This window comes from Cydia amplana, chromosome 1 (assembly GCF_948474715.1).
Source record: "Cydia amplana chromosome 1, ilCydAmpl1.1, whole genome shotgun sequence".
In the NCBI taxonomy this organism is placed as follows: domain Eukaryota; kingdom Metazoa; phylum Arthropoda; class Insecta; order Lepidoptera; family Tortricidae; genus Cydia; species Cydia amplana.
In genome coordinates this window covers 19,373,557-19,400,404 of record NC_086069.1, presented here as the reverse complement: position 1 = coordinate 19,400,404, position 26,848 = coordinate 19,373,557, and the positions used below count along the sequence as shown (strand labels likewise).

Below are 26,848 nucleotides of genomic sequence, written 5' to 3'. Positions count from 1 at the left end.
CTTTAATTCCAAGAAGGAGGAGGTTATGTAGTCGGTTGTGGCTATTTTTTTATGTATGATCACCGATTACTTCGAGCCCCGTGGTCCAATTTGAGTAATTTTTTTTTGATCGAAAGGAGTTACGTAGTCCCATATTAATTTGGTTTTGCTCTGATTATGGGATCCATTAGGAATTGAGGGAATTCCGTAATTTTTAAAGGCACATGTATATTGTATAGTGATTTGGGTGTTTCCTTAAGTAACTCAAGTATTTACTCTCGAAAACCGCCAGTTTGATGTAGCGGACCTGATGATGAAGACCACAGATGATATGTGAAACTTGCCTTACATACTTATAAGTTGGGTGTATTATGATTTTGAATGTATGTAGTAGTGGAAATGTCTTATGAGACTGAGAGGTGAGGGATAAGCGTCGGAGGTGAAGGAGGGTGGTGTTTGAGAGGGTCAAAGATTTTGGGTTGAGGGGCTGCCGGCTGGTGCTCCACAGGTTAAGGGGCTTCGTGCGCTGGGGACTGAGGGATCGGGACGTTGGGAGTTGAGAAATTGGAGTTGAATTGCCTTCCATGCTGTCGAAGTGATCGATAGAGTCTGTGCGGAAAGATAAGAGTCGTGGAATGTATGGGGCCCAATACATTCCACGACTCTTCTCTTTCCGGACAGACTCTATAGAATTTTTGTTTTTGTAGATTTACTACGAATTAAATGTTTGGAGGCACGACCGAGCAAGACGTAGACAGAGCGGTAGAGGAGCCAGCTTGGTAAATATAGTGAGAGAAACTTCACATCTAACAAGGACGTTCAATTTATTCTATTTTTGCATCGGAATAGTGTGTATTCTTGGTGGTTTGACTTGTATTATTAATTTAATATTAATTGTCTAAGGATGTTAGAATTTCATTAAAAAATATACTTATAATAAGTCAACGCCTCCGATATGTTTTATTTTCAAATATCATAAGTAAATATGTTTGTTATTTTTTATGGTTTTACAATCAAAATTTGTTTGGTTTTATTTTTGGCAATATCTAGCTCGATTATGGGACCAAAAAGGAACTGAGGGAACTCTTGAAAACAGGGACACATAATAGCTATTTTTATATTTAGATTATACCGATCATCACATCATGATTATAAAATAGATTGAATGATAACCATATTTAATAGTCTTATGAAATAAGTACTATTCACGTTTGGGACGATTGTAAGTGAAATGTGATCATGATCAGATATAGGTAAGTACCGTAAAATGGGGTGAGTAGGGTTCGCGGGGAGAGTTGGGTTATGAATGGGGAGGGAAGGGATGAAAGGGGGGTGAGATGGGATTTTAAGGCTACTGCTACAAAAATAATGTATTCCAATTTAAAATGCAGCTATAGTAATACTCATAATAATAAAAAATCGATCCAACAATCTTCCAGAATCACCTTTGTATGAAATCCCATCTCACCTCAATTACGAGGTACTACGGGGTGAATCGTCAAAGTTATTAAATGGAACTACCCAAAATAAAATAAAAACTAAAATATAAACGTCCGGAACACTTATTATATACACCATTTAGTTTGCATCTGTAAAAATAAAATGTTATCGAGGTTTGAACTTCGATTTCGACCCAACTCACCCCATTTTACGGTATTTGTGAATAAAACTTTACCTTCACTTGAATTTACTTAGATTAAAACCACACGATAACAACGACATAGTATCATATTTCTTAAATCGAAATTTTAAAATCTCATGTTACAAAGCACTAATATGAGATTTATATAACACAATTGTACAAATTCCGATAGGTACCACTTACTGATATTAAAGTAGATGTTACTCATCATGTTTAACAATGTTAATCATAATTGTTTAAATACACGCCGGCGTTTCGTCAACATAGAAATATATTATATTTATTAAGCCAGTAATCCACCAGAAGCTAATATTTTGGTCCTGGCTTTAAAATAGGATAATTTTCCTTAGCTAGGAGCAAATAGCCTGAAATATTTAAGTCATGAGAGTATATAGTTAAGCTAGTTACAGGTTTCAAAAGTGATAAAGACGTTATTTATGGAATCTGAACTTAAACATTAAAATCGACATTGTACGACAAATCCATTTTGACCGATTTAATCGTAAAAAAATCCTTCTTGGCAAGTAGGCAAAGCTAGTAGGGTAATTAAATACGCAATATCAAATCTGTCAGTGGTTCATCACCTTCTAATTAGCAGCATTATATAAACTTTAAATGTCTCGATTTAAGTTTCAATTCACTGAAGATTGCAAGAGAGGAACAGTTCGCTAAAATGGCGATAGGATTGTAAGTTTTCATCAGATACACTTTATTATTTTTGCGTTTCTTTGATTCCCAATAAATTAGGATTTCATTTCTTAACCTCCGGTTGACGCCGCAGGCTGGGTACATACACCGTCACGTTACTATTTTTCCATACAATATGAGTTGTGACACTTTAGGTATATGTACCTAGTGTTATTGCATTAACCAAATAATCAGAGCACAACATCCATGATACAGTTATTCAGGCGTAGCTATAACTGGCCTGAATATCTGTATCATGGATGCTGCTATTTTAGCATAGGTACAAAAAGACACCATCAACATTTTTTTTTCTTTTTCTGTCTGGAATTTGTTCTTCGGTCTGGTTGGATTGTGACCTGTTTGCAGCCTGATTTTGACCGGCTTGCTGGCCTTCGGCACGTACTGGACCACCAGGTACCTGATCTCGGCGGCGGATCATAGCACTACCACGACTACTGTCTCGCCAAACGACGACAGTATACTACGCCTGATGTTTAACAAGACGTAAGTATCATTTTATTTAACTCTGCACTGAATAAATAAAAAAACATTAGTTTTCACTTTGTGAAAGTAGATGCTGAAAAGCATTTTTTATTAAAACAGTTAATTTAATTCTAAGTCTACTCATTGGGGGAGAAACATTTTAATTTCCTTTTTGCAAACTAACCTGAAGAGCTATCACCATTTCTGATATAGGATAATCTTTGAAATTGATAAATATGTTTACCGCAATATGTTGTACCTACTGTATGACTGTGGCTTAGTATTTTGAATACTTGGAATTTCTCGTAGCACTAGAAAACTGAAAACAGAGAGGAATAAAATATTAATCAAGCGCTTTAATCGGCATAAACGCTAAACATTATTGTAGATTGAGCTTTTATTAAGTAAATAGGTCTGGTATGTCTACATTTTTGCTTTGTGCCTCGCTGTTTTCTTAATATTTTTATATTAATAATATTCTGAGATATTCACCAACGCTTCCAATGTCTTGTTAAGAACCGGTGTGTAATGTTATAGGTACAATCAACATCAATAGTAGCGGATGAAATAACGCGCCAAAAGTATCTGATATTCCGGATAACTTTTCCAAATATAGATAAATCTCTAAAATTCACGTTCAAAAGTATATATATTTTACATTCTTAATTGTTCGACATTAGAACCATCACTTTTTGTTGAGCTGTTACAGAATGGTAAATAATTTTGACGCCTTGTTTGATTCGCTACTTTTGATGCTGACTATACCTACCATACTAAACTGCGAGAAAAATTAATTGTGATGGAAAATTAATGAAGTATAAATTTAAGATTTTTTTAGAATATTTATTGTTCATTATTTATTTAGATTGTGCGATATTTATTTATATTTCTAATAATTTATTTCAGTGGTTGACATCAACATCAGCTGACGCGCGTCAACTTACATACTTAGCGGACTCGCGAGGAAGACATTTATAATTGAAACAAATTATTAGCTGCTTAAATATTTAGTCAAATTGTATTTATTAGGTTTTTTTCATTTAATTATAATTTCAACCGGATGCATCAGCAAGACAAAGTGCCTGCTTTACTGATGTTTTATAATTATTTGACATAATCTCGTGGCTCGGGACCCTGAATGTGGATTTATAATTATTTTATTTAGCTACTTCTAGATACTTTTTGAGAATGTTTATGTATATAGGTACGCCATACGATTAAATAAATAAATAATTATTTGCAACATGTACCCAGTCCCAGGAGAGCGACAACTTAAAACATCTTATCTTTGATATGAGTGTTGATATGATATTACTTAAGTACCTATATAAAAGAAAGTTGGAAAAAAATCAAATTCTGACTAGGAACATTTTTACTTATCCAATGTGGTACCTCCAACAAGTTTAAACATATCCATATAAATTCTATCTGAAATAACTTGAACACTTTATCAGTTTTATCACATTATATGCTTCATTGATCGGAAAATTATGCGTGAGGATAAGAATGAAACTTGACATGGGTACTATGAACTTATTTAGTTTTAAGATTCTTACTAGGTTTTTGTAAGTTAGGGTACCTACCCTATAATATATATGTAAATGAGTTTATTGAGTTAGTGTGATTGCATTTACTTTTTGTGTCGTTATTTTTATACGGTGTAGTAAGTAAATAAAGAGTTTGAATAAGTTAAATTTTTTCATCTCTATTACTTGCAAAATGGGTCATTGTTTATCTGAGAAGAGGATTGAAAAAAAAGTATTTTTTTCCTATGTGGTGTATTCCTCTTTGTCCCTGTCCCATGAATACTTGTGTATGTCCCATTGTCGCCACCAGGAATAATTAGAAATTGTTGTAGGTACTTAATTATTTTTAACTCGGCTTTGGATCGATTTTAAATAGGCTGTTTTTGTACAGTTAACGTAAGTATGACTAATTACAGAAGGAAACTAAAATAATATTTAATTATTCTCCATACATATAATGCTAGTGTAAAACCATCTATAGTGGGATAAAACGAGTGTCCGTTGATAAATCATAGCCAAGCTGTGAGGACCGACTCACTGACTTGATTCAGTTTCAATGTTTCAATCAAAGAGTAAAGTAAATATAACAGGTCTTGGTTTCATTTCACAACTTCGTTAACAGATTATATTATTTTTGTTAGATAGTAGTTTAAAAATAAACTAAAAAAGTAGAGATTAGCTCCCGTATTCATGAAACTTTGCAAACCTTTGTTAAATTCTGTCCCTTCCTAACAAACATAAATGCCATAAAGACGGATAACGACAGACGATTATTAAGGGCTTGTTAGACTTTATTTTAAAATATAATTTGCAAGTAGGTAAACATTTTAATATTTTTATATACGTATACTGTACGACAGACAGAACATTTGGGGTTCTATCTAGTAATAATTATACACCTAAAGTCTATTTTTTTATTCGGTAGACTGAAATGACAGTTAATAGTATGAAATGACATTTCATGTTCATACTATTAACTGTCATTTCAGTCTACCGAATAAAAAAATAGACTTTACATACCTACATATTTTCATGACACTTTCTGCCATCTATCTACTAAAAGGTAGGTACAGGGAAAAACATAGGTATGCCTTTCTCTATCTCTCTCTATTAAGCCCTCACGCACTGTAACATTGACTTATGCCCCGTTCACATCTATTCCAGTAGCATTCCTACAGCACTGAACTGTATCGAATCATTTACATTAATTACAGTCATTTTCATGATCCAGTGAATTTAGATAAAAGATAAAAGATTTTTTATTCGTGACGATCACAAACATGTACGAACATGCATGCATGCATGAATTTATGCAGACTGTTACCAAAAAAAACAATATGTTTACACTATTTGACGTTTAATTCAGCACTGGATTGACGGTCTACATTATTCCAGTGGTGCTGGATTGGGTGAGCTGGAATCAAAGGTAGACCATCATTCCAGTCACTGGACTGGATTGCTTACTGGAATGATTATATTCAAGTGCCGGTTCACATTATTCCAGTAGCATTCCAGCGCTGGATTCGATCGCTGGACTGGAATGCCACTGGAATAGATGTGAACCGGGTATTACCCGACTTAAAGTTCTAGTTTCCATTGGAAATCCGCCATGGCGTACTTTATCGGGCCGTGTGCCTCACCTTGGGCCATGGTAGCGCGATTGACTGCCACTGAGCGCCACCAGCTGGATCACTATGATATGATAATATAAAACACCACGCAAAACAGCAGAAAGTTCGGAAAGTCTAGCACAGGGTGCCGACCCCTGTGCTAGACTTTCCGAATTATTGAGAAGGAGAGCCAGATTGAGTAGTAAATGACCAGTTTTAGGAGTCTCAAATGATGTTTTCAGTGGTCAAAGAACACAGCTGTGTAAAGTTTTGGATGAATTGAAGAGCCGCAATTAGGGTTTGCAATCCGGATCCGGAATGTATGAAATTATCTGGATCTAGATCCGGATCCACGGATCTTCCCATACATTTCGGATCCATCGTGCAAACCCTAGCCGCAATCGTACCTCCAAAGAGCCACACGCGGCTCGCGAGCCGCGGTCTGCCAACCCCTGGTCTAGCATATCACTGGGCGTGAGATGTTCGAGTGAGTGTAGTTGCTTAACTTTCCTTGTTGTCCTGATGTATGATGTCGTATTTTGTATTTTGATCTAACAACAGTGAGATAATTGTGACAAATGTGATCATTGTTGTCTTACTCTTTCTTAAACAAATAAATCACGTAAGCACTGTATAAATACGTCTATTGTCTATTAGATCCGATAAATTAATAATCGTCAGTCCAATTGGAGCAGGTATATGCTCTGTACGCAAGTTGCGAAGAACATCCAACTTCAACGATAATTAAAGAAACATATATTATGGACGTTGGAGTGTAAGTACCTAATTTATAATTCAAATCATTGTCAATCAAGGTTTGGTTAGGTTAGAAGAAAATAAAAATTTATTGTCTAGGAACACGTCCATAGAGTTAGACCAAGAAAAGTCTGATGCGATTTTGATAGCCCACGCAGTGCAAGTGTTATTTACACGTCATAAATTCATAGAAGTTTGACGTTTAAAATAACACTTGCACTGCGTGGGCTATCAAAATCGCTGCAGACTTTTATCGGTCTGACTCTAACACCGTATGTATCTTATTCTAAATAACTACATATCTGACTTAAAAACAAAGAAAAAAATGTTTTGTAAATATTTATATTATTTTTCTTCAAACTTGGCCGGACACACTACTACCCGTTTCCCGATTGTGAGCTAAATCAGTGAGTAAAATAAATAAATTAGCTTTTTAATATTATTGTATGTGTTGTGTTTTATGTGTAATGCTTGCTTGTATGTATGTTTGTGCTGTATATCTATGTGTGTAAACCACACGAATAAATCTTTTTTGAAAATTTGAAATTTTATTAAAAAAAATATATTAACTGTCTAATTGCAGGATAATGTTCATAGCAACAGCGATGTACGGAGTAGTATTATACTTTTGCGGTATGCCACGTTCAGATGCAGTGTCGAGTCTTTCAGGCGACCTAACAATACCCGGCCCAGTTAAATTTTCAGAATTATTGGGAAAATTTGAGAAAGAAAATCATACAGTGGACGATCTGGAGAGGAAAGATGTCAATCAGAGTTTAGAAGCTATTACGGATCATGAAATAATGTTCCCGAGAAGCAAAGGTATAAATAAATCCATTTCCATAGTTTACGAGGCTATCATCTCATTATCCATAATACTTTTAGGATAAAATATAAAAAATGAAATAAAACAAAATTTGTAAATTAAAAGTTAACTGAACTTTAATTTAAATTTACAAGAAGGTACTAAATGTTAGCGCCACATCGCTTGTGATAATAAGTTACATCATTAAATATATTCCTACTTAAACATTATTTTTCCGCAATACAATATAAATACGGAAATGTAAAGCCTTTTATTAAGTACCGATTGAACACTGATACGTGATGTCGTTTTATATCCTACATCAATTTCAGACTGTTCCTTTTTATCCAAATGTACGAAACTACGAACTATGTATAAGGATCGAGGAAATATTTCAGCCGAACTCCGATGAGAAAAGGAGGGTTGAGGGCGATTTATTTATTACGGTCAAAAAAATATAGTTTTCTTTTGGTTTATCATATTTAGCTTCCTGTGAAAAAGTAAATATACTCGGCTGCCGTTAACCACATCTTTATATAAAATTGCCTATGCTTCTTAAAACATGTAATTATTGGTTGTATCGTAACTATTTTTTAGAAACTTATGTATAGTTTTCGAGTGGGCTCTCGAAGATTTTCGGGTTGGAGAGTAAGCAGTGTTCGCTGTGATCCTCGGAGCTTGCGTGCAGACTGTATTAATATATCCGATTGAAGTATCGTAGTAGTAAATATGTTCCAAGAACTATTTTAAGACATTTCCCTTTAGTTTAAATATTAGTCATTATTTAAAAACTCAAGTCATATTTTTATTATCTTACAACAAAATACTTGTGATGCTATGAAAATTAATACGAGTAGGTACTATGTTGAATACTTATAAATTTATTAACACACATAAATGCGTTAAGGCCTAAGGCATGTTTTCATTTGGTAGAGCTATATATGTATTTAAGATATAAAAAAGCTCAAAAAATTACATTCTTAACAGGTGTAAGATTCAGTAATATTTTGTTTAAATAACTAAGGACAGTTTAATATTCACGACCATATTCATTTTAGGCCATATCACGCAATGATAAATTTATATTTCACAAAAGGCACAAAAGCAATAAGTATTAGATGTAAGCAATTTTTTTTTATGTTTAGTTACCCAAAAAAATAAAAATGGATGCACCGAAAATTACGCAAAACACAGCCCGTGAAGCAAGTTCATTCCTAAGGTTGCTCAATTGACTGTATGTAGATACATCAATTAGAGACACGACCTTTGTTACATTTAAGTGTAATAGGTTTAGAAACCTCATGCTTAAGATGTTTATGGGCTCTACAGACGACTGCGTTTATCAACACAATAGAGTGAAATGGTAGTATAGTTAAAATAAAAGAAAACTTGTCAAACGAATTGCTGCTGCCGCGATCGGTGACATTCATACCCTAGTATTACAGTTGTTTTACAGTCGACGTACAATAAGGTGCATAGATAACTGACCCCCTGCATAGAAACTTGTTTGCAAGGGGGGGTCAGTTATTTCTGCAGCTTACTGTACTCGACGTTATAAATAAATGCCATTTTCCTATGTTACAATTTTATTCTTGCTTGTCAATTTTATAAAACCCTTTTAATACCATCTACCTAATGAAAATCCTAAATCTACCAATACCTAAGTATACCTACAGTTAATGTGCGTTTCAATTTATACTAAATGCTCAGGTACTACTTCTAACTAGGTGACCTATCTTTGTTGTTTTTTGCTTTTTGAATTGATACCGTCCATGCCTTTTCCGAACGGAGTTTTTGAATTCGTTGTCAGGTAGTAAGAGCCCTGCGCACTGAAATAAAAAAAATAAAAAATACAATTAGTGTATTTGATTACTTCTTCGTATACCTCCTCCTCCTCGTTTCGTCCTTGTCGTCTACATAAACATGTTACAGCCATGAGCACTATTGATTTGTATGTCCATGTAATACCTAAACGACATTAACGAAGATTGATGCGTTGGTGCTGCGCTATTTTTCTACTTTGTTTTATTGTTTGCCTTATTCAGCACATTCACACACAAAGTTGAAGATTGTATACAGTTAATTGGTACCAAATTAAGCTTTAAAAATAATAAGGTAAAGTCTATTTTTTTATTCCGTAGACTAAAATGACATTTCATAGTATGAAATGACACATGATGTTCATACTATGGAATGTCAGTTTAGTCTACGGAATAAAAAAATAGACTTTACCTAGTCGGCAGAAAACCAGTGACGTTGTTATGAATGAAACAGTATTTTAATTGTATAACGGCTATCGTTGCCTCTAAGGGCTAATTTAGGCGGTGCGCGAACTCGTCTGCGATTTTAGTTACATTGCGGACTGTTGGTTCCGGTCAATTCGACCGACCAATCAAAACCCGCAATGTAATCAAATTCGCATGCGAGTTCTCGCATCGTCTAAATGAGCCCTGGCTCATTGGAGGTTAGTTTATAGCGGTGTGGCTTCTGTTACTGTAAAGGCTATTAAGCTGACCTGGTATTGCAGTTTTCGCCCATGTAGACCATTCCCACTTCGGGCGTGGGGTTGTCGCGGAACTTGTGGTAGGACTCTGCAGGGGATGCCGGGAACGCCTCCGGGTTCCGGATCGACTCTGCGTAGAAGCGCCATGACCTCCAGTGACTGCATAAATCTGTAAATATTATAATACAGACTTATTTAATGTAGCGCGCGACAAGTCGAGCAAATGCTTGAATCGTACATTTCAATAAATACTTTAAGCAAATATAGTTTGTAGCTTTGTAATAGAGCCCGACAGCTAATCCTATTATCTATTGTTCAGTAAAACCGCACGTGCTACTTACCTGCAAAAAAGGGTCTTAATTATTATATTTGGCACCTGAGCGCGGGCTAGTCCAACGCTAAAAAAACCACTGAAGGTGCGCTCTCCGATAACGCGCCTTTGTTACGCATCTCGATGACACATTTTAGACTGGTTCTGTAGCGTTCGACTCGCCGGCACTCAGTACTTCGGTTACGGAGTTGAACGGACCACACACACCCTAACAAAATGTGCATCCATTAGTTCATTTTGAATCTTATTGCAATTTCCATAGGAGTTGTAATTCCATTACCTGGGTAAAGTGAACGAACGATTTTTTATGCAGGTGGTTGTGGCACGTGGCACGAGCGGTTTTACTTAACAATAGACAATAGGATTAGCCGTCGGGCCCTATTAGAAAGCTACAAACTATACCCGTTTGCTAAATAGTTACATGAACCATACATTTCTTGACAAAGCGGTACCTAAATGAAACTCGAACAGTACTTACTATCATCAGAGAGCGGTATGGGGGCGAACCTCGGGCAGCCGGGCTGTATGCTCTTGCCGCCGTTGGGCCAGAAGTCGGCGGTCCCCGTGCGCACGGGCGCGCCGTAGCCGCCGGCGTCCGTGTGGATCACGTCCACGAACTCGGCGTCCTTGGCGCTCACGTGCTCCATCATCACGCCGTCGGGGTAAAACGCTGGGAAGGCCGGATCGAGAGCGGTTAATCTAAAACAATTTTTTTTCATCAATGAATAGTTTTAGCATGACTACTTTATATGTAGGTATGTTCAGTTCAAAACATTCACAAACGGAAATTCGAAGCATGTATATAAACCTAAATTAATATTCATTGATTTAGTTGCAGAGTAGTTGTCTATCTTCAATGTTTTAATCATTTTTGTTGTATGTAACAACTTTATGGGCCCCTGGCCTGAATTAAACGTATTTACTTCTTTTATTTCTCTTCAGACTTAAGTTAGGTTATTTTATAATATGGATACAAAAACCATACAAAATACATATTATAAAAAACACCTATTTAGTGTGCCGCCAGTAGCGGGGCAAGGCCCAAGCTGCCAGTGGTCAGGGCCGCAGACAGAAGAACAGGCGGACTATCCGCGCCGTGTCCAAGATCACCGCCTTCTGCATATGACCCTTGATCCAACCACCTAGCGAGAGTCTCTCAAGATGTTGGTCGAGACTCTTCGCTATTAGACCGTTTACTTTAACGACTATCGGGACAATGATCGTCGAATCAACATCCCACATGGCGGTTATCTCGTGCGCCAAGTCTACTTACTGGACTTGTCCTTCTCGGCTTTCAAAACGTATTTATTATTATTATTAATGTATCGTTTATAGCTGTTGTAATTCAGGAATTAGGATTAGGTATCAGGATACCTATATAAATAAATAAGTAAATATTACAATGGACGCAACGAGGTGTGTTATCTACCGTACGGTTTGAAATGATTTCTAACCTTTTGACAGTCTTTTGATATTTGTTCTTGAGCTCCCTCGCCGTGTAGCCGGCGACGTGGCTGCCGAGCGAGTGTCCGACGACGTGCAGCTTCTCCAGCTGCAGTCCGGATTCCAGCAGATTGTGGATCTGCTCTGCTGCCGCTGCGCCCACCTGAAATGTGTACAAGCAGACATTCATTTCCCAAGATTTAGCTGCTTGCGTTAATAAAACATAAACGTGTCGGTAATAAAATTCAATTGTCGATTGATATGCCATACGATAAATAAATAATATATAATACACAGACCTCGGTATTTGTAGTAGGTAGGTACTTGTACTCTAGTAGGTACATATATCTGCTATTAAATTAAGTAATGCTTCTAATTTTAGTAAAATATAAAACATTTAAATTAATCACGGTTAATGTCCAGACTCTAAGACAAATTAATTTCACATTCTTGTAAAACGCGGTACTTATGTAAAAAACTGTGTTGTAAAACCAGAACGATCACTTACTCACTCATCGATATTATAAATAACATAAACAAAGCGAAACGCACATAGCCGAGAATTTGATACAGATTTCAGGTCTAGCGTTATTCATCTTCGTGAAGGTAAACTACATATCTACGCTGTTACACGAGTAAGTAAAACCGGCTCTTATCTAAGATACCTACTAAGGTAGGCTGTACCTCAAGGACGAATACCTACATAACTATACATTTTTATGCAGTTTCTGTATTGTGACATAATATCAACGTTAGAACTATTGTATAATTTGTGGTGGCGCTTGTGTTCCTGGAAAAAGAAGACGAGACGACGTACTAGCCTTAAAATTTGGATACCTATATCCGTACCTAGAGATGCTGTGCATGACCCACGCGCATTACCTTTTTAGTGTTCCTTGCAGCGTTGACCAAGTACGAGCCATGTGACATATTAGACCAGTCCAGGAGCACGACATTGGTGCTGGGCTTAGCTTCCAAGTAGGCGCTCACCATGACCTGTGGTTAAGGATACAATTGTTATCATCTACATTAGCAATTGTCAAGGCCGGTTTTTATACTATTTTATAACTTTACTGCTAAGTACTTTAAAAAAAGTAGTTTTAGCGTTAACCCCAGCAACTGTCAAGTTGTCAATTATTTTCTAACGACTTGTCTTATTTTAAGTAGGTAATTAATTAAGAGCCAACAGGAGCTAAGATTAAAATATTTTAGGTAAATATACCCGTCTCGCTAACGGAAGCGGCTTCTAAAACTAGTGCGATAAGGACAAGGCGAAAAATCCTGCGTAAAAATATCATAAATCGAGGTTTCGTACTCGACTGTTTCCTCCTCCAAAACTTAACCAATCGTAACCAAATTTGGAAATCTAAATGATTATGACATTATCTGTGTCGGACCGTTTTGCTTTTTTGACTAATTGATGTCAGTTTTGAATAGCACGCCTCTCATTAATTAGGCCATTTTGGCCATTTTTGAAGGGCTCTAGCGTCTTAAAAAACAAAAATATCAAAAAAAGCAAAACGGTCCGACACAGATATTGACAATATTAATCTGTGTTGAAAAAATCATTGCTCTAGCTTCAAAACCCACGGAGGAAACAGTCGAGTACGTTTGTATGGAGAAATGACCACTCCTGTTGGCTCTTAATACGTTGAACGCCGCGCCGTAATTTTTCATACAAAAATCGAGAGAGTTTTAAGAAATAAGCGACTAAAACGAGTCATTGTTTTAAATATGAGAAAAAACAGTATTGTTATTATATACCTATTAGTATTGTAATTGTACGCTTTAAACAATACTATTTTTTTTTTCAAGGCTGACGTAAAAAAAATCCTAAAACATGCTTATTGTGTCTGATTAGAATTGTGTGTTACATTCATATCTGCTAATGAGTACGTATCCTTTTTATAGTTCATTTTTTTAGCATTAGAAAGAACTTGAAAGAAGGTAAGCGATTTTGACATGTCTTTTAATTGAAAAACACTTTTTAAAAATCAATAACTATTACTTATGAAAGCAGAAGACTATAAAAGATCGTATTAGATTCATAATTGTTACATATTTACCGTAACTTATTTTTTTTTTTTACAAACAAGATATATACAGTGTATTACTAAAAGAAATTAAAAACTAGCTTAAATCTAAAATAGGCCCTTGAGGCATTGTACCAAGATTGTTTACCTTATTTCTAATGCTAAAAAAACGAACTATGTATGTGTAGGTTCTATCTTAGTCACCTGGACACTCTCCTGTTGCGCCGTTTCGATGAATCCATGTATGTACAGCACAGTGGGATTGTTCTTGTCGAAGCCCTTTATTTCGAACAGGCGGGAAGCTTGGCCCAGGGGAAAGTCTACGTACTCCTCTTCTGTGCTTCTGAATAACACATAATTAAATGAGCATATTCTCGCGAATTAAATTACAAATTGGAATTTTACTGATTTTCCAATGTCACCTAGGTACTATATTGTTATGCGTAGCGAGGCAGTAAACAGTAAGAACATATAACAATAATAACACTTTTTTGGTATCGTCTTGGGTCGTCCCATTCGTTTTTCGTCAAGTTCTTAAATTAGTCCTATTCTGCTTTCGTCACCCATTCTACATTGAAAGCCACTGACGATTGTGACGAATGTAGAATGGGTGACGAAAGCAGACTAGGACTAATTTAAGAACCTGGCGAAAAACGAATGGGAGACCCAAGACGATACCACTTTTTTCACTCATTGTATGTCTTGATATATGTAGGTAGGTATACGATTTCAGATGAACAATGTACCAATGAGTATTTGTATCTACTTACTTAATTAGGGTTCCGTTGCCACAATGGCAAAAACCCTGACTAATGCCTGTACTGTTATTAATTATTTGTATAGGTACGCTTGGTTATTTAATAACTGATGGCATCAATGGATTCTGTTTAGCACATGTTTAGCATCCAAATCCAAATAGCAAAAAAAAGTTATCCTGAAGTTTAGTTGTAGGTAAGGAATTAAGAGCATTAACCCTACAAATGTTAGAAAGAAGACTCAAATGATTTTTTTACTTTTTATACATACTTATTAAGAGAAAAGTGACGTCACAGATATGATTTTGATACAGCAAACCAAATATAAGGAAAAACAAGTATGTACATACATTTTTATTGTGGGCTTTCGTTGGGTATAGTAAAATAAAGCATGCATGTTATTTGTGTCAACATATAATAGTTATAAAAAATATGAACTCACCCGTTGTAAAATCTTAAGTAGATGTCTTCTATACGATTTGTTCGGTCTGGCAAAATCCCTGAAACAAAAAAGTGAAATGTAAGTAGCTTATAATGAAATAAAGTCTTTAATTCCTAAATTAAAGCCCAATATCTCGCAATTAAGCAACGGCTAATTAATTAGGATCATCCAAAATTTAAAGATTGTCGCTCTGATTGGTTCATATAGGTACGTACGAGTATATTATGTATATGTATTATAGGCATTGAAACCATGGTTTCATAACGATTATCGCGAAATTATTTACCGTCGTACTTATCATTAAAAAAAATCCTCGTTTTAAATTAAAATAAATTAATACATGAATATATATATATACGAGTATAGTATGCGATAAATACCATCATCGATTTTAAAAAACTCGAAGACGTCTATATCTCCTGTCACGATCTCAAACTGTATAAAACAATAAATAATACAAGAGAATTTCGAAAATGACTGGGACAAATACATTGCAACTTCTTAAGGAACGTTTATATGTGAGTATTTCCATCATACGAACCACCTTTTATAAAGTCTTTGTACAGTCGGCGTTAAAATGTAGGTACCTACCTAAATTCATCTACTACTTAACTATAGACCTTAAATTATCAGTATTATCACATTTATCACCCTTCATTGCGATGTCTCTTTCACGCCACATATTTACATGAATTGTACATAAGTAGGCAACACTTAAAGTTCTTAGAACTTACCACTTACTGTATAAAAATAATATAACTTCTCATGCTCGTAACTCTCGCTCGCTAACATTATATATTTTTGAGATATGTGTCATTCGGCTGTCGTTTGTATTTCAAAAAGAGTTTCAGGAGAAAATATTTTCAATATTAGGTTCTATTCTAAAAGTATTTAGATAGGTATTAGATTCGTTCGTGTAACATTGTTAGAAACTGTGTTTTAACACTTTTGATTACATTTTGCCTAAAACTAGTTTTTATTATTAAAAGTATATAAGTACCTGTACTTACGAATGATATTAGGGTTAATATAATTCCTTGAGTTTGACATTGCTTAAAGTTTATAGGTCTATGTACTTTGTCCGACTATACTATCATCATCATTATGTGTATTATACTTTGTCATTTCCGTGACATTAGCTTATTGAGTTCGTAATGATCCTTGTTTACTCGGAAGACATCTGGAATATTTTGATTTTTAATCTGCCGTTACTGCTGCTACTGCTGCTAGCAAATAAATTAAAAATTAAATATTATTTTCAGGTTGAGGAAATTAAAAGGGGTGACGTGAATAAAACAAAATAGCCGAATTAAATAATTAACCGCCTTCAAAAAAAAAGGAGGTTCTCAGTTTGACCCGTATGTATGTATGTATGTATGTATGTATGTATGTATGTATGTATGTATGTATGTATGTATGTATGTATGTATGTATGTATGTATGTATGTATGTATGTATGTATGTATGTATGTATGTATGTATGTATGTATGTATGTATGTATGTATGTATGTATGTATGTATGTATGTATGTATGTATGTATGTATGTATGTATGTATGTATGTATGTATGTATGTATGTATGTATGTATGTATGTATGTATGTATGTATGTATGTATGTATGTATGTATGTATGTATGTATGTATGTATGTATGTATGTATGTATGTATGTATGTATGTATGTATGTATGTATGTATGTATGTATGTATGTATGTATGTATGTATGTATGTATGTATGTATGTATGTATGTATGTATGTATGTATGTATGTATGTATGTATGTATGTATGTATGTATGTATGTATGTATGTATGTATGTATGTATGTATGTATGTATGTATGTATGTATGTATGTATGTATGTATGTATGTATGTATGTATGTATGTATGTATGTATGTATGTATGTATGTATGTATGTATGTATGTATGTATGTATGTATGTATGTATGTATGTATGTATGTATGTATGTATGTATGTATGTATGTATGTATGTATGTATGTATGTATGTATGTATGTATGTATGTATGTATGTATGTATGTATGTATGTATGTATGTATGTATGTATGTATGTATGTATGTATGTATGTATGTATGTATGTATGTATGTATGTATGTATGTATGTATGTATGTATGTATGTATGTATGTATGTATGTATGTATGTATGTATGTATGTATGTATGTATGTATGTATGTATGTATGTATGTATGTATGTATGTATGTATGTATGTATGTATGTATGTATGTATGTATGTATGTATGTATGTATGTATGTATGTATGTATGTATGTATGTATGTATGTATGTATGTATGTATGTATGTATGTATGTATGTATGTATGTATGTATGTATGTATGTATGTATGTATGTATGTATGTATGTATGTATGTATGTATGTATGTATGTATGTATGTATGTATGTATGTATGTATGTATGTATGTATGTATGTATGTATGTATGTATGTATGTATGTATGTATGTATGTATGTATGTATGTATGTATGTATGTATGTATGTATGTATGTATGTATGTATGTATGTATGTATGTATGTATGTATGTATGTATGTATGTATGTATGTATGTATGTATGTATGTATGTATGTATGTATGTATGTATGTATGTATGTATGTATGTATGTATGTATGTATGTATGTATGTATGTATGTATGTATGTATGTATGTATGTATGTATGTATGTATGTATGTATGTATGTATGTATGTATGTATGTATGTATGTATGTATGTATGTATGTATGTATGTATGTATGTATGTATGTATGTATGTATGTATGTATGTATGTATGTATGTATGTATGTATGTATGTATGTATGTATGTATGTATGTATGTATGTATGTATGTATGTATGTATGTATGTATGTATGTATGTATGTATGTATGTATGTATGTATGTATGTATGTATGTATGTATGTATGTATGTATGTATGTATGTATGTATGTATGTATGTATGTATGTATGTATGTATGTATGTATGTATGTATGTATGTATGTATGTATGTATGTATGTATGTATGTATGTATGTATGTATGTATATTTGTTCGCGATTATCTCGCCTTTGGCTGAACCGATTTTGATGCGGTTTTCAGAAAAGTGTTTGTTACATTCTGGAGAAAGTTTTAGTATACATAGATCTGAGCTGATGCTGAACCCTTGCTGTACCTAGTGGAACTCAGGTTTGGTGCATCATAGGCACACGCTGTTTTGGTCATCCGACACGCCTTGATGAGCACTTGGGAGAGCAGTATCCAAGATAGAGCTGATGCTGAACCTTGGATGTACCTAGTGGAACTCAGGTTTGGTGCAACATAGGCACACGTTATTTTTGTCATCCGTCATATCTTGATGAGCACTTGGGAGAGCAGTACCCAAGATAGAGCTGATGCTGAACCCTGGCTGTACCTAATGGAACTCAAGTTTGGTGCGACATAGGCGCACTCTGTTTGGGTCATCCGACTCGTCTCGATGAGCACTTGGGAGAGCAGTACCCAAGATAGAGCTGATGCTGAACCCTTGCTGTACCTAGTGGAACTCAGGTTTGGTGCATCATAGGCACACGCTGTTTTGGTCATCCGACACGCCTTGATGAGCACTTGGGAGAGCAGTATCCAAGATAGAGCTGATGCTGAACCTTGGATGTACCTAGTGGAACTCAGGATGTACCTAGTGGAACTCAGGTTTGGTGCAACATAGGCACACGTTATTTTTGTCATCCGTCATATCTTGATGAGCACTTGGGAGAGCAGTACCCAAGATAGAGCTGATGCTGAACCCTGGCTGTACCTAATGGAACTCAAGTTTGGTGCGACATAGGCGCACTCTGTTTGGGTCATCCGACTCGTCTCGATGAGCACTTGGGAGAGCAGTACCCAAGATAGAGCTGATGCTGAACCCTGGCTGTACCTAGTGGAACTCAGGTTTGGTGCAACATAGGCCCACGCTATTTTGGTCATCTGTCACATCTTGATGAGCACTTAGGAGAGCAGTACACAAGATAGAGCTGATGCTGAACCCTGGCTGTACCTAGTGGAACTCAGGTTTGGTGCAACATAGGCCCACGCTATTTTGGTCATCCGTCACATCTTGATGAGCACTTGGGAGAGCAGTACCCAAGGTAGAGCTGATGCTGAACCCTGGCTGTACCTAGTGGAACTCAGTTTGGTGCAACATAGGCCCACGCTATTTTTGTCATCCGTCACATCTTGATGAGCACTTGGGAGAGCAGTACCCAAGATAGAGCTGATGATGAACCCTGGCTGTACCTAGTGGAACTCAGTTTGGTGCAACATAGGCCCACGCTATTTTGGTCATCCGTCACATCTTGATGAGCACTTGGGAGAGCAGTACCCAAGATAGAGCTGATGATGAACCCTGGCTGTACCTAGTGGAACTCAGTTTGGTGCAACATAGGCCCACGCTATTTTGGTCATCCGTCACATCTTGATGAGCACTTGGGAGAGCAGTACCCAAGATAGAGCTGATGATGAACCCTGGCTGCACCTAGTGGCACTCAGGTTTGGTGCAACATAGGCACACTTTGTTTTGGTTAGCCGACTTATTGTCGTCGTGTGCCTATGTTGCACTAGGTGGGACGATCAACTTTTTTCTAACCGCCTTTAAAAAAAGGAGGTTCTCAGTTTGACCCGTATGTTTGAATGTATGTTTGTTCCTAATTAACATGAGTTAAACATGAGTTTGACTGAACCGATTTTGATGCGGTTTTCAGAAAAGTGTTTGTTAGATTCTGGAGAAAGTTTTAGTGTACAGTACATGGATGGATTGAAAAACCAATTGGACCCGGTAGGTGGCGATGCTATCGGTATACCTACCATGAAATTTAAGTTGCTGAAACCAAGTTAGATAAAATAGTGGGAGTGGGAGTCGGAGTCGGAGTCGGACTTGGACTGGGAATGGGAATGGGAATGGGAGTGGGACTGGGACTGGAAGTGGAAGTGACAGTGGGAGTGGGAGCAATATTATTACAAATCGTTTAGCACCGAAACGTCATATTATGTTTTGTCGCGATTATCATCAATTTAGGCCATCAGGTCAGCAACATTAGTAGGTAGGTATAGTTACTTACTAGCCCAAAACTAAATGGAGATCGTAACAAACTAGTATTTTAGCCGAAAACCTAAAATAAATGAAAACCTATCACTAAAAAGTAAAAAATAAAATCAAATAAATAAAAAAGATTAAAAAATTTAAAGATAATCAAAAAGAAAACCAAAACAAAATAACTTAATACAATTTCTTTAAAAAAAAAAAGGAACCGCCTTCAAAAAACCAACCCACTGAAAAGCACAAAATCATTTTTATATGGCACCCCTATACGTCTCCAGTCCCTGCTATCCCGTCGTAAAGCAAATTTCTGCCAAAAGTAATTAATACCTAATAATAAGAAAATTAATAATCATCCGGGTAATTACTTAGTTTTTGAAGGCGGTGCCAAACCAACAAAAACATTCTTTGCTACCAATCAGAAAAAAATACGAGTATGTAGTACCTACAAGACCTAAATGAATGAGTAAACTAAGTATGTCTTTATAATGCAAGTACGTGCAGGTGCAGCGTTCTTCAAATATTGGTTCTCTAAAATTTTGGTTTGGCACCGACTTCGAAAACTAAGTAATTACCCGGATGATTATTAATTTTCTTATTATTAGGTATTAATTACTTTTGGCAGAAATTTGCTTTACGACGGGATAGCAGGGACTGGACACGTATAGGGGTGCCATATAAAAATTATTTTGTGCTTTTCAGTGGGTTGGTTTTTTGAAGGCGGTTCCCTTTTTTTAAAAAAGAAATTGTGTTATAAAAACAATCAATTCAATGTCTTATTAAAGCAAGAAATAAGAAAATAATGAAGACCCTATCGAATTACATATCATTTAATATGTATTAAGAATAGTCACGCTGGTAACAGTCTCGAAATTTCACAGATCAAGATAGACTGTTAATTACCATCTCTTCCACTTTATTGTGTCCCGATTTGATATTATTTTATATTACGAAAGAATAAATAGGTATTTATGTTCTTTTATCCAAATGGACATGTACCCTTTTTACATAATAATATAAACTCGTACTTATTGCAATTGTTCTCACCTTCTCGGGTTATACGTTACTTCATTAGGTATGTCTAATGTAGGTAATGGACATGTAAGCCGAGTGTCCCGACTGACACTTAACCCGGTTCAACTCTAATGGCAATTTCATCAATCTGCAATCTGCATCGCTGATTAATCCACAATTTCTTTGGAAGTTTGATCCCAAATCGAGATTGTGTAGAATTGTAACTTGATTTTAAAATAGAGCAGCAGAGAGCAAATTGAGAGATTCATAAACAGGTAAAAACGTTTTTTTTTTTATTCAATACTTGGGTACGAAATAATTGGAGTGCTTGTTATAATTATGTTTTACGAAATATTTCAAACAATAATTACAAAGGGCGCGTAGTGACTACGTGAGTAGGTAAAACCTTAAAATTATAAATGTTAAATATGACTCACGCGAGTTTAAATCCGATTACATCTATTAACTATCAAAATCGTGAAGTGTTCGAAATCATAGAAGGTAAACAACATTGCTAAAGTTGTAATTGTTCTGGCCTTATACAAATAAATTATTGCATAATTGAGGTCAGTGCCGCTGGCCCTTCAGAGGCCGTTGTCATGTCAAGTCTGGGAAACTTTAGTGCTCTTGTGTACGTCTCTTGCGGAAAATTGACAGGCGTGTGACACCTTGCCGCGCAGGGATGTTGTTCACAACACAACCGAACCTCGTCTCACGTGAACAAGAGTACTGACCTAGGCATCCGCAACAACTATTCGTAATCCAAGACCAAAATTATACAAGTCTATCTGAAGTTAACCGTCCACTAAGCAATGTTTAGGTATAATAAATAAATCCAGATATTTTATCCTCGCCGGTGTAGAAATTCACTCTAATTGCGATTGGTATCTCCGGAAAAAATATTTTTGTTTTAGTTCATAACATTTAACAAACGAATAAATATTAAATTAGTACATTTATTTTTATCCCTTTTTCACAAATACCTAATGTCAGGATAAGAGAAATTAGAGAAGCATACCAAAGTAAACCGTAAATTGATTATGCACATGAACAATTACGGCACACCCAATGTCCTAACACCTAAACACCTAATTTCGTGTACCCACTCAAGACAGTACGTTAAACATCACGTTTAATACACAATTACACGTGCAAGTATTCTTGGCTCACAGTTATAAATAACCAATTCTGCTTCAATTAACCGTTAAATACATAAATACCACTTGGTATATTTGAAGATAACATGGGCATTTACATTATATAATAGGTACATTAGATAAATCGAACAATGCATGATGTGATTAGAAAGAGAGTTTTCATTAAGAGTGTTATTAGTTTCATATTTAGTAGACCGTACCTACGTTCACTTTCTAAGCTTAAATTTTAATGGAGAATCTATATCCATTTTTATTTTAAAATCGAGATATAGCAATATGACCACAATGTCATGTTTGAAAGCATCATGCCTTCTAGAACTAGGTACATGCATTTTGTCTGTTCCTATAAGTATTATATAGACACAAACAAATTTTAACTAAAGTAATCATTCTACATTAGAAGTGGCCTACAAACATATACCATAAAGTAGTCTTTGTATCATTAGTGACATTAGTAAATAGGCAAGTACCTATATATGTATTCGTAACAAACTCATAGACACATTAAAAACTAAAGTTGGTTTTTTGCTACATTATGATTAGGATTCATGTTTATAAGTCAATAAAGCGAACGATTCTAAATGTTCTGATTTATCGTCGGAACCATTAACCCCATAGGAATGTAATCAATGACCCCATTGTTCGCATGCCCCATCAATGGAGACACTCGCTTCTGATTAGTGCGGGATACTTCCAATTACTGGGGCACGGGGCCTCATAAGCTAGCTTTATAAAGAGAATGTCTGCTATTCTAAGTATGTTAACCCGATAGGAATAGTTTTCTGTCATAAATTATGCGACAATCTTGTGTATGTCAGTTAATATGAATTTTGTGTTCAATGGAAAATGAGAACAAGTAGTTTAGAAGTAAAAATGAAATAGCGAGAAAGACATAATATCAGTTAGGTAGAGGAACATAAAATGGGAAATCTGCTGTTTTAATTATCCCGTCGCTTCCCACCAAAGTGATAATAGGGTCAGCAAAGAGAGTCAACATTCAATTATTTTAAAAGCATAGGTCATTTTAGGCTAGCTATTTCAGATCACTTGCAATCAAGGCTACAAGAAACAAAGAAAATAAGCGACTCCCAGTTTTTGGATAAATTATAGTCAAACTTACATCATTTTCACGTTGGTATGTATAATTTTATGTGCGAAGCGGCCACCCAGTACTATTATAATAACTTCTCCAAAATGACGGAACTTATCATAATATTTGTCAATCATTTGCCAACTGACCGTCATTCACGTCCATCAATATTATATCAGCACATCATGCACGTAGACAACGTTGTAAAGCATCAATTGAATGCGTCTATTCGTTCGTGATTGATTCACGCTAATATACTACAATTACCTATAGCGAGGACGTAAAACAAAGCTAATTCATATGGGACGCCGACACGACGCGGATCGATTCCAGAGTTGACTGGTCGAATCGTTCTATAGGTACATTAATAATGGGCGTACATAAAATATTTTATTATTGTAACTTCGGAATTACACTTACAAAATTCAGTAAAGAGACATAACTTTTTTTATTAGGTAGGTATATAAGACAAATTTGCATCTGCGATGGCCTAAAATTATATTTTATTAAATTTCAACGTTCCATTTAAATTGATTCATTAGTTTTGCGGTAATAAACTTTATAAACTATAAGACGAACAAACAGCGTTACTTCTGCATATAAACGAGCTGACGCGTAAGTTTTCATCTAGTCAGAGCATTTTTAGGTAGGTACATGTTTTGGATAAAGTCTTTTAAAAATCGAATTCTTAAACAATAAATTTAATTGAACCAGCAATATCAATAACATTAAATAATACAAAGATTAGTCCTATTTCAGTCGTTTCAACTAGGTCAACAATAAACGCAAAAATGTTTCGCACTTGATGAACTTTTCTGCGTAGGAGTATTTATTTTTTGTTCAGTGTCTCAGTGAAGCAGCATTTGTTTTGTTGGTTGTTTTATAATGTGCCACTTTTTTAATTAAAGAAACTCGATCATCAACAAAAGAGTCAAACAATTTTCAAACAGATTGAAAAGCAAAGAAAGAAATTATAAATCCCGATACACTAAGTGTGACGAGTGCCCATATAAGTACTGTAACAGTATATGAGTGTAAAATAAACCTTATTTAATACACAAGCTAGCTTTTCTTTCGCAATTGGGTAAAATGAATTACTTAGCTGTGAAGTCATCACAGGCTTCATTGGATGCGTTTGCCTCCGGGCCAAGGTTTCATGTTGCGTGTTATCTGCATATAAACCTCTCGTTTACTTATAGCGTCTTGTTGTGACTATAGAGTTCTTATAATGATCAAATGAATGTTAAAAGGATGTGATCAATAAATAGTAAGCACACGGTTCTATGACTGCTATTAACAACCCAAAAACTATTTTCCACTTCTAAACATTTCCATTCTCCATGATTTTTTAGTTGTATGCTATTGACACAATTAAGTTTTCCTTTTTTTCAAAATTTGCACCCCTAAAATATATTTTTTTTACAGCGAAACCTATAAACTTAGAATATATTATATTAAGGTTTAGTTGATGGAAACCGTTTTCTCCCGAAATGGAAATTGACTGAAAAAAGTGCCTATTGTCTGTAAGTGCTTATTCTTCCCTCTTAATATGGTGAAATAAGTAATCATCATCCTGAAGAAAAAGACAGAGTATATTTTTATTGTTTCTATCGACTGCCTTTGTGTACGTAGGTGCGTCATACGCGTTAACAATGAATTAAGTCACATTTACATTAGGTAGGTATCCGTGTGATGGTTACATTATTTATGATACTTATAGAAATGATTAAAACATAGCCGTCGCCATTTCCGAAAAAAAGTGATTTATCGAATAGATTAGTATTTTATACACGAAAACACCATGAATGACTGCTCATGAGAACTGGAGCATGATGGTGGTTGGGAAATGATAGTTTGTCGGCGGCTATTCAACATGTATGAGGACCAAATTGAAACTGTTTTGTTTTTCTTTCATTTCATTTTTTTCATGGAGGGAGATAAAATTTACTCTTTGAGTCTTAGTAATTACATAATAATTAAATTGAAGTTGTCACAAACAAACAATTTATATATAAGAAAGCTTTTAATAAAAATATTATAATATGATCCTCACATAGAAAATGTCACTTAAGAAATTGTATTAATGATTAATTTGATTTATTAATTACCAAGATAATTAATCACACCAGCTTACTTAATGATTAAATAAATCGTTTATGATCACACATCACTAGATAGGTACGATTAGAACCTAATCACTGCCATTGAAAGGGCCCTTTTGCAAAAGATAACGATTACAACGAACCACTGATAACGTATTTATATAGGTACTATGACACCAACGGGCGGTAGATATGATATGAGAAACGTCGGAAGAGAATCCTTATCAGTTTCGCGAGATAACACACCTGTCAAAGTCTTATACAACCACGTGCTCCGGAAAAGGCCGAGCGGATACGAAGCAGAACGAACGTGGACGTAAATAGTCTTGCGGCACGCATACTTCGCACCGGCATTAATTTGTTCCCGTTACTTTAACTAAGTTGTTGAAAAAATGTGGAGCCGCAAGGGTGAGGTGGCGACCCTACGCGATTTCGCGCCGGAACGTAATATAATTGGGAAGTTTATTGAGGAAGTCGTGATTGGTTGTTCCGTACCTGTTCCCCACCAGTAGCGTTTCCAGCCGTCTGTCACTGCGCGCAGCATGGCGTCCGCAGCCGCCTGCGAGTCGGTACCGACTGACACTGACTCACGATCACAACACACCGATTCGAAAGTCAGCTTCACGGTTTTAACCTAAATGGGTTCGAAAAAAAACAACCCCGTCTGTAACATAATGAACGTGTTTTTAGAAAGATAATTAATTCGAATGATCATCGCATTGACATTTTATTGAAATGTAACTTTAGGTATAAATGAGGCGTTTTCGATTTGACTTATATTTTAATTGTAGACAAACGATCACGGCATTTCCAAATGACAATTACCGCTTAACTTAGCAGCTAAGTATTTAATAGGTTTTAGTAGGGTCTTTTATGTAGTTCTGCAAAGGGCTCTTCGGAGCATACTGATTCAATTAATTCCTAATTAGGACGAGAGTGCTCTTGATGCAGAGTATACTGGGATTTGACATCGTCGCCTGTCAGGGTAAATGGGAATCTGACAAGCCGCGCCTCGTCTATCGGTCGGTGGCACCTACTTGCCTTAATAGGTCACGGTTAATTTAAAAGGGACACTTTGTTTAATAATCTATACATTCTATAATAAATAGGTATTCAACTATGTAAAATTTATAAATATTGATTAGGTACCTAGGTAATATGTATGTAAAAGTAATGATAATAATCTATGGTAATATATTACACAGTGGATACGTTTTTATAGCATATAGGTAGGTACTTTTCAATGTACCTACATGTATACCTACCTACTGGTACCTACCTAAAACATAATAAAAAACTTAGACTAAGTTCATAAGATTTACTGATTTAAAAATATCTAGTTACACACACACACACACACACACATACATAAAATTTTTTTTTAAACTATGATACTCT

The 26,848-nt window shown here is 35.2% G+C and overlaps 1 protein-coding gene and 1 long non-coding RNA gene across 3 annotated transcripts; one reads left to right on the top strand and one right to left on the bottom strand.

Annotated features, from left to right (window-relative positions):
- The first annotated feature begins 2,251 nt into the window (after positions 1-2,251).
- LOC134650144 (uncharacterized) lies at positions 2,252-3,782 on the top strand. The gene is made up of 3 exons (XR_010097023.1): positions 2,252-2,308; positions 2,675-2,812; positions 3,698-3,782. It is a non-coding gene; the product is annotated as an uncharacterized LOC134650144 (long non-coding RNA).
- Positions 3,783-9,122: 5,340 nt separating this feature from the next.
- On the bottom strand, positions 9,123-26,082 carry LOC134649597 (pancreatic lipase-related protein 2-like). Of its 2 annotated transcripts, none has more exons than XM_063504420.1 (8): positions 15,376-15,503; positions 14,996-15,053; positions 14,003-14,141; positions 12,648-12,761; positions 11,777-11,928; positions 10,801-11,021; positions 10,004-10,160; positions 9,123-9,317 (listed from the first exon to the last, which is right to left on the bottom strand). In XM_063504420.1, exons 1-8 carry the CDS (start codon positions 15,485-15,487, stop codon positions 9,221-9,223), a joined length of 1,050 nt encoding a protein of 349 aa, XP_063360490.1. In that variant the 5' UTR covers positions 15,488-15,503; the 3' UTR covers positions 9,123-9,220. The 2 variants fall into 2 exon arrangements, with proteins under 2 accessions (XP_063360490.1, XP_063360498.1); XM_063504428.1 differs by lacking the exon at positions 15,376-15,503 and adding an exon at positions 25,946-26,082 and having other exon boundaries at positions 9,124-9,317.
- Positions 26,083-26,848: the final 766 nt, after the last annotated feature.

What these genes read in the sequence shown, in the direction of transcription:
- LOC134649597 (XM_063504420.1), bottom strand. Translation starts at nt 15,487, where the DNA reads ATGTATTTGTCCCAGTCATTTTCGAAATTCTCTTGTATTATTTATTGT. An exon ending in TACTTAAGATTTTACAACGG is followed by an intron (nt 14,142 to 14,995) that starts GTGAGTTCATAT and finishes TGTGTTATTCAG; the next exon opens with AAGCACAGAAGAGGAGTACG. An exon ending in TATCAAAAGACTGTCAAAAG is followed by an intron (nt 11,022 to 11,776) that starts GTTAGAAATCAT and finishes AAATTGTTTTAG; the next exon opens with ATTAACCGCTCTCGATCCGG.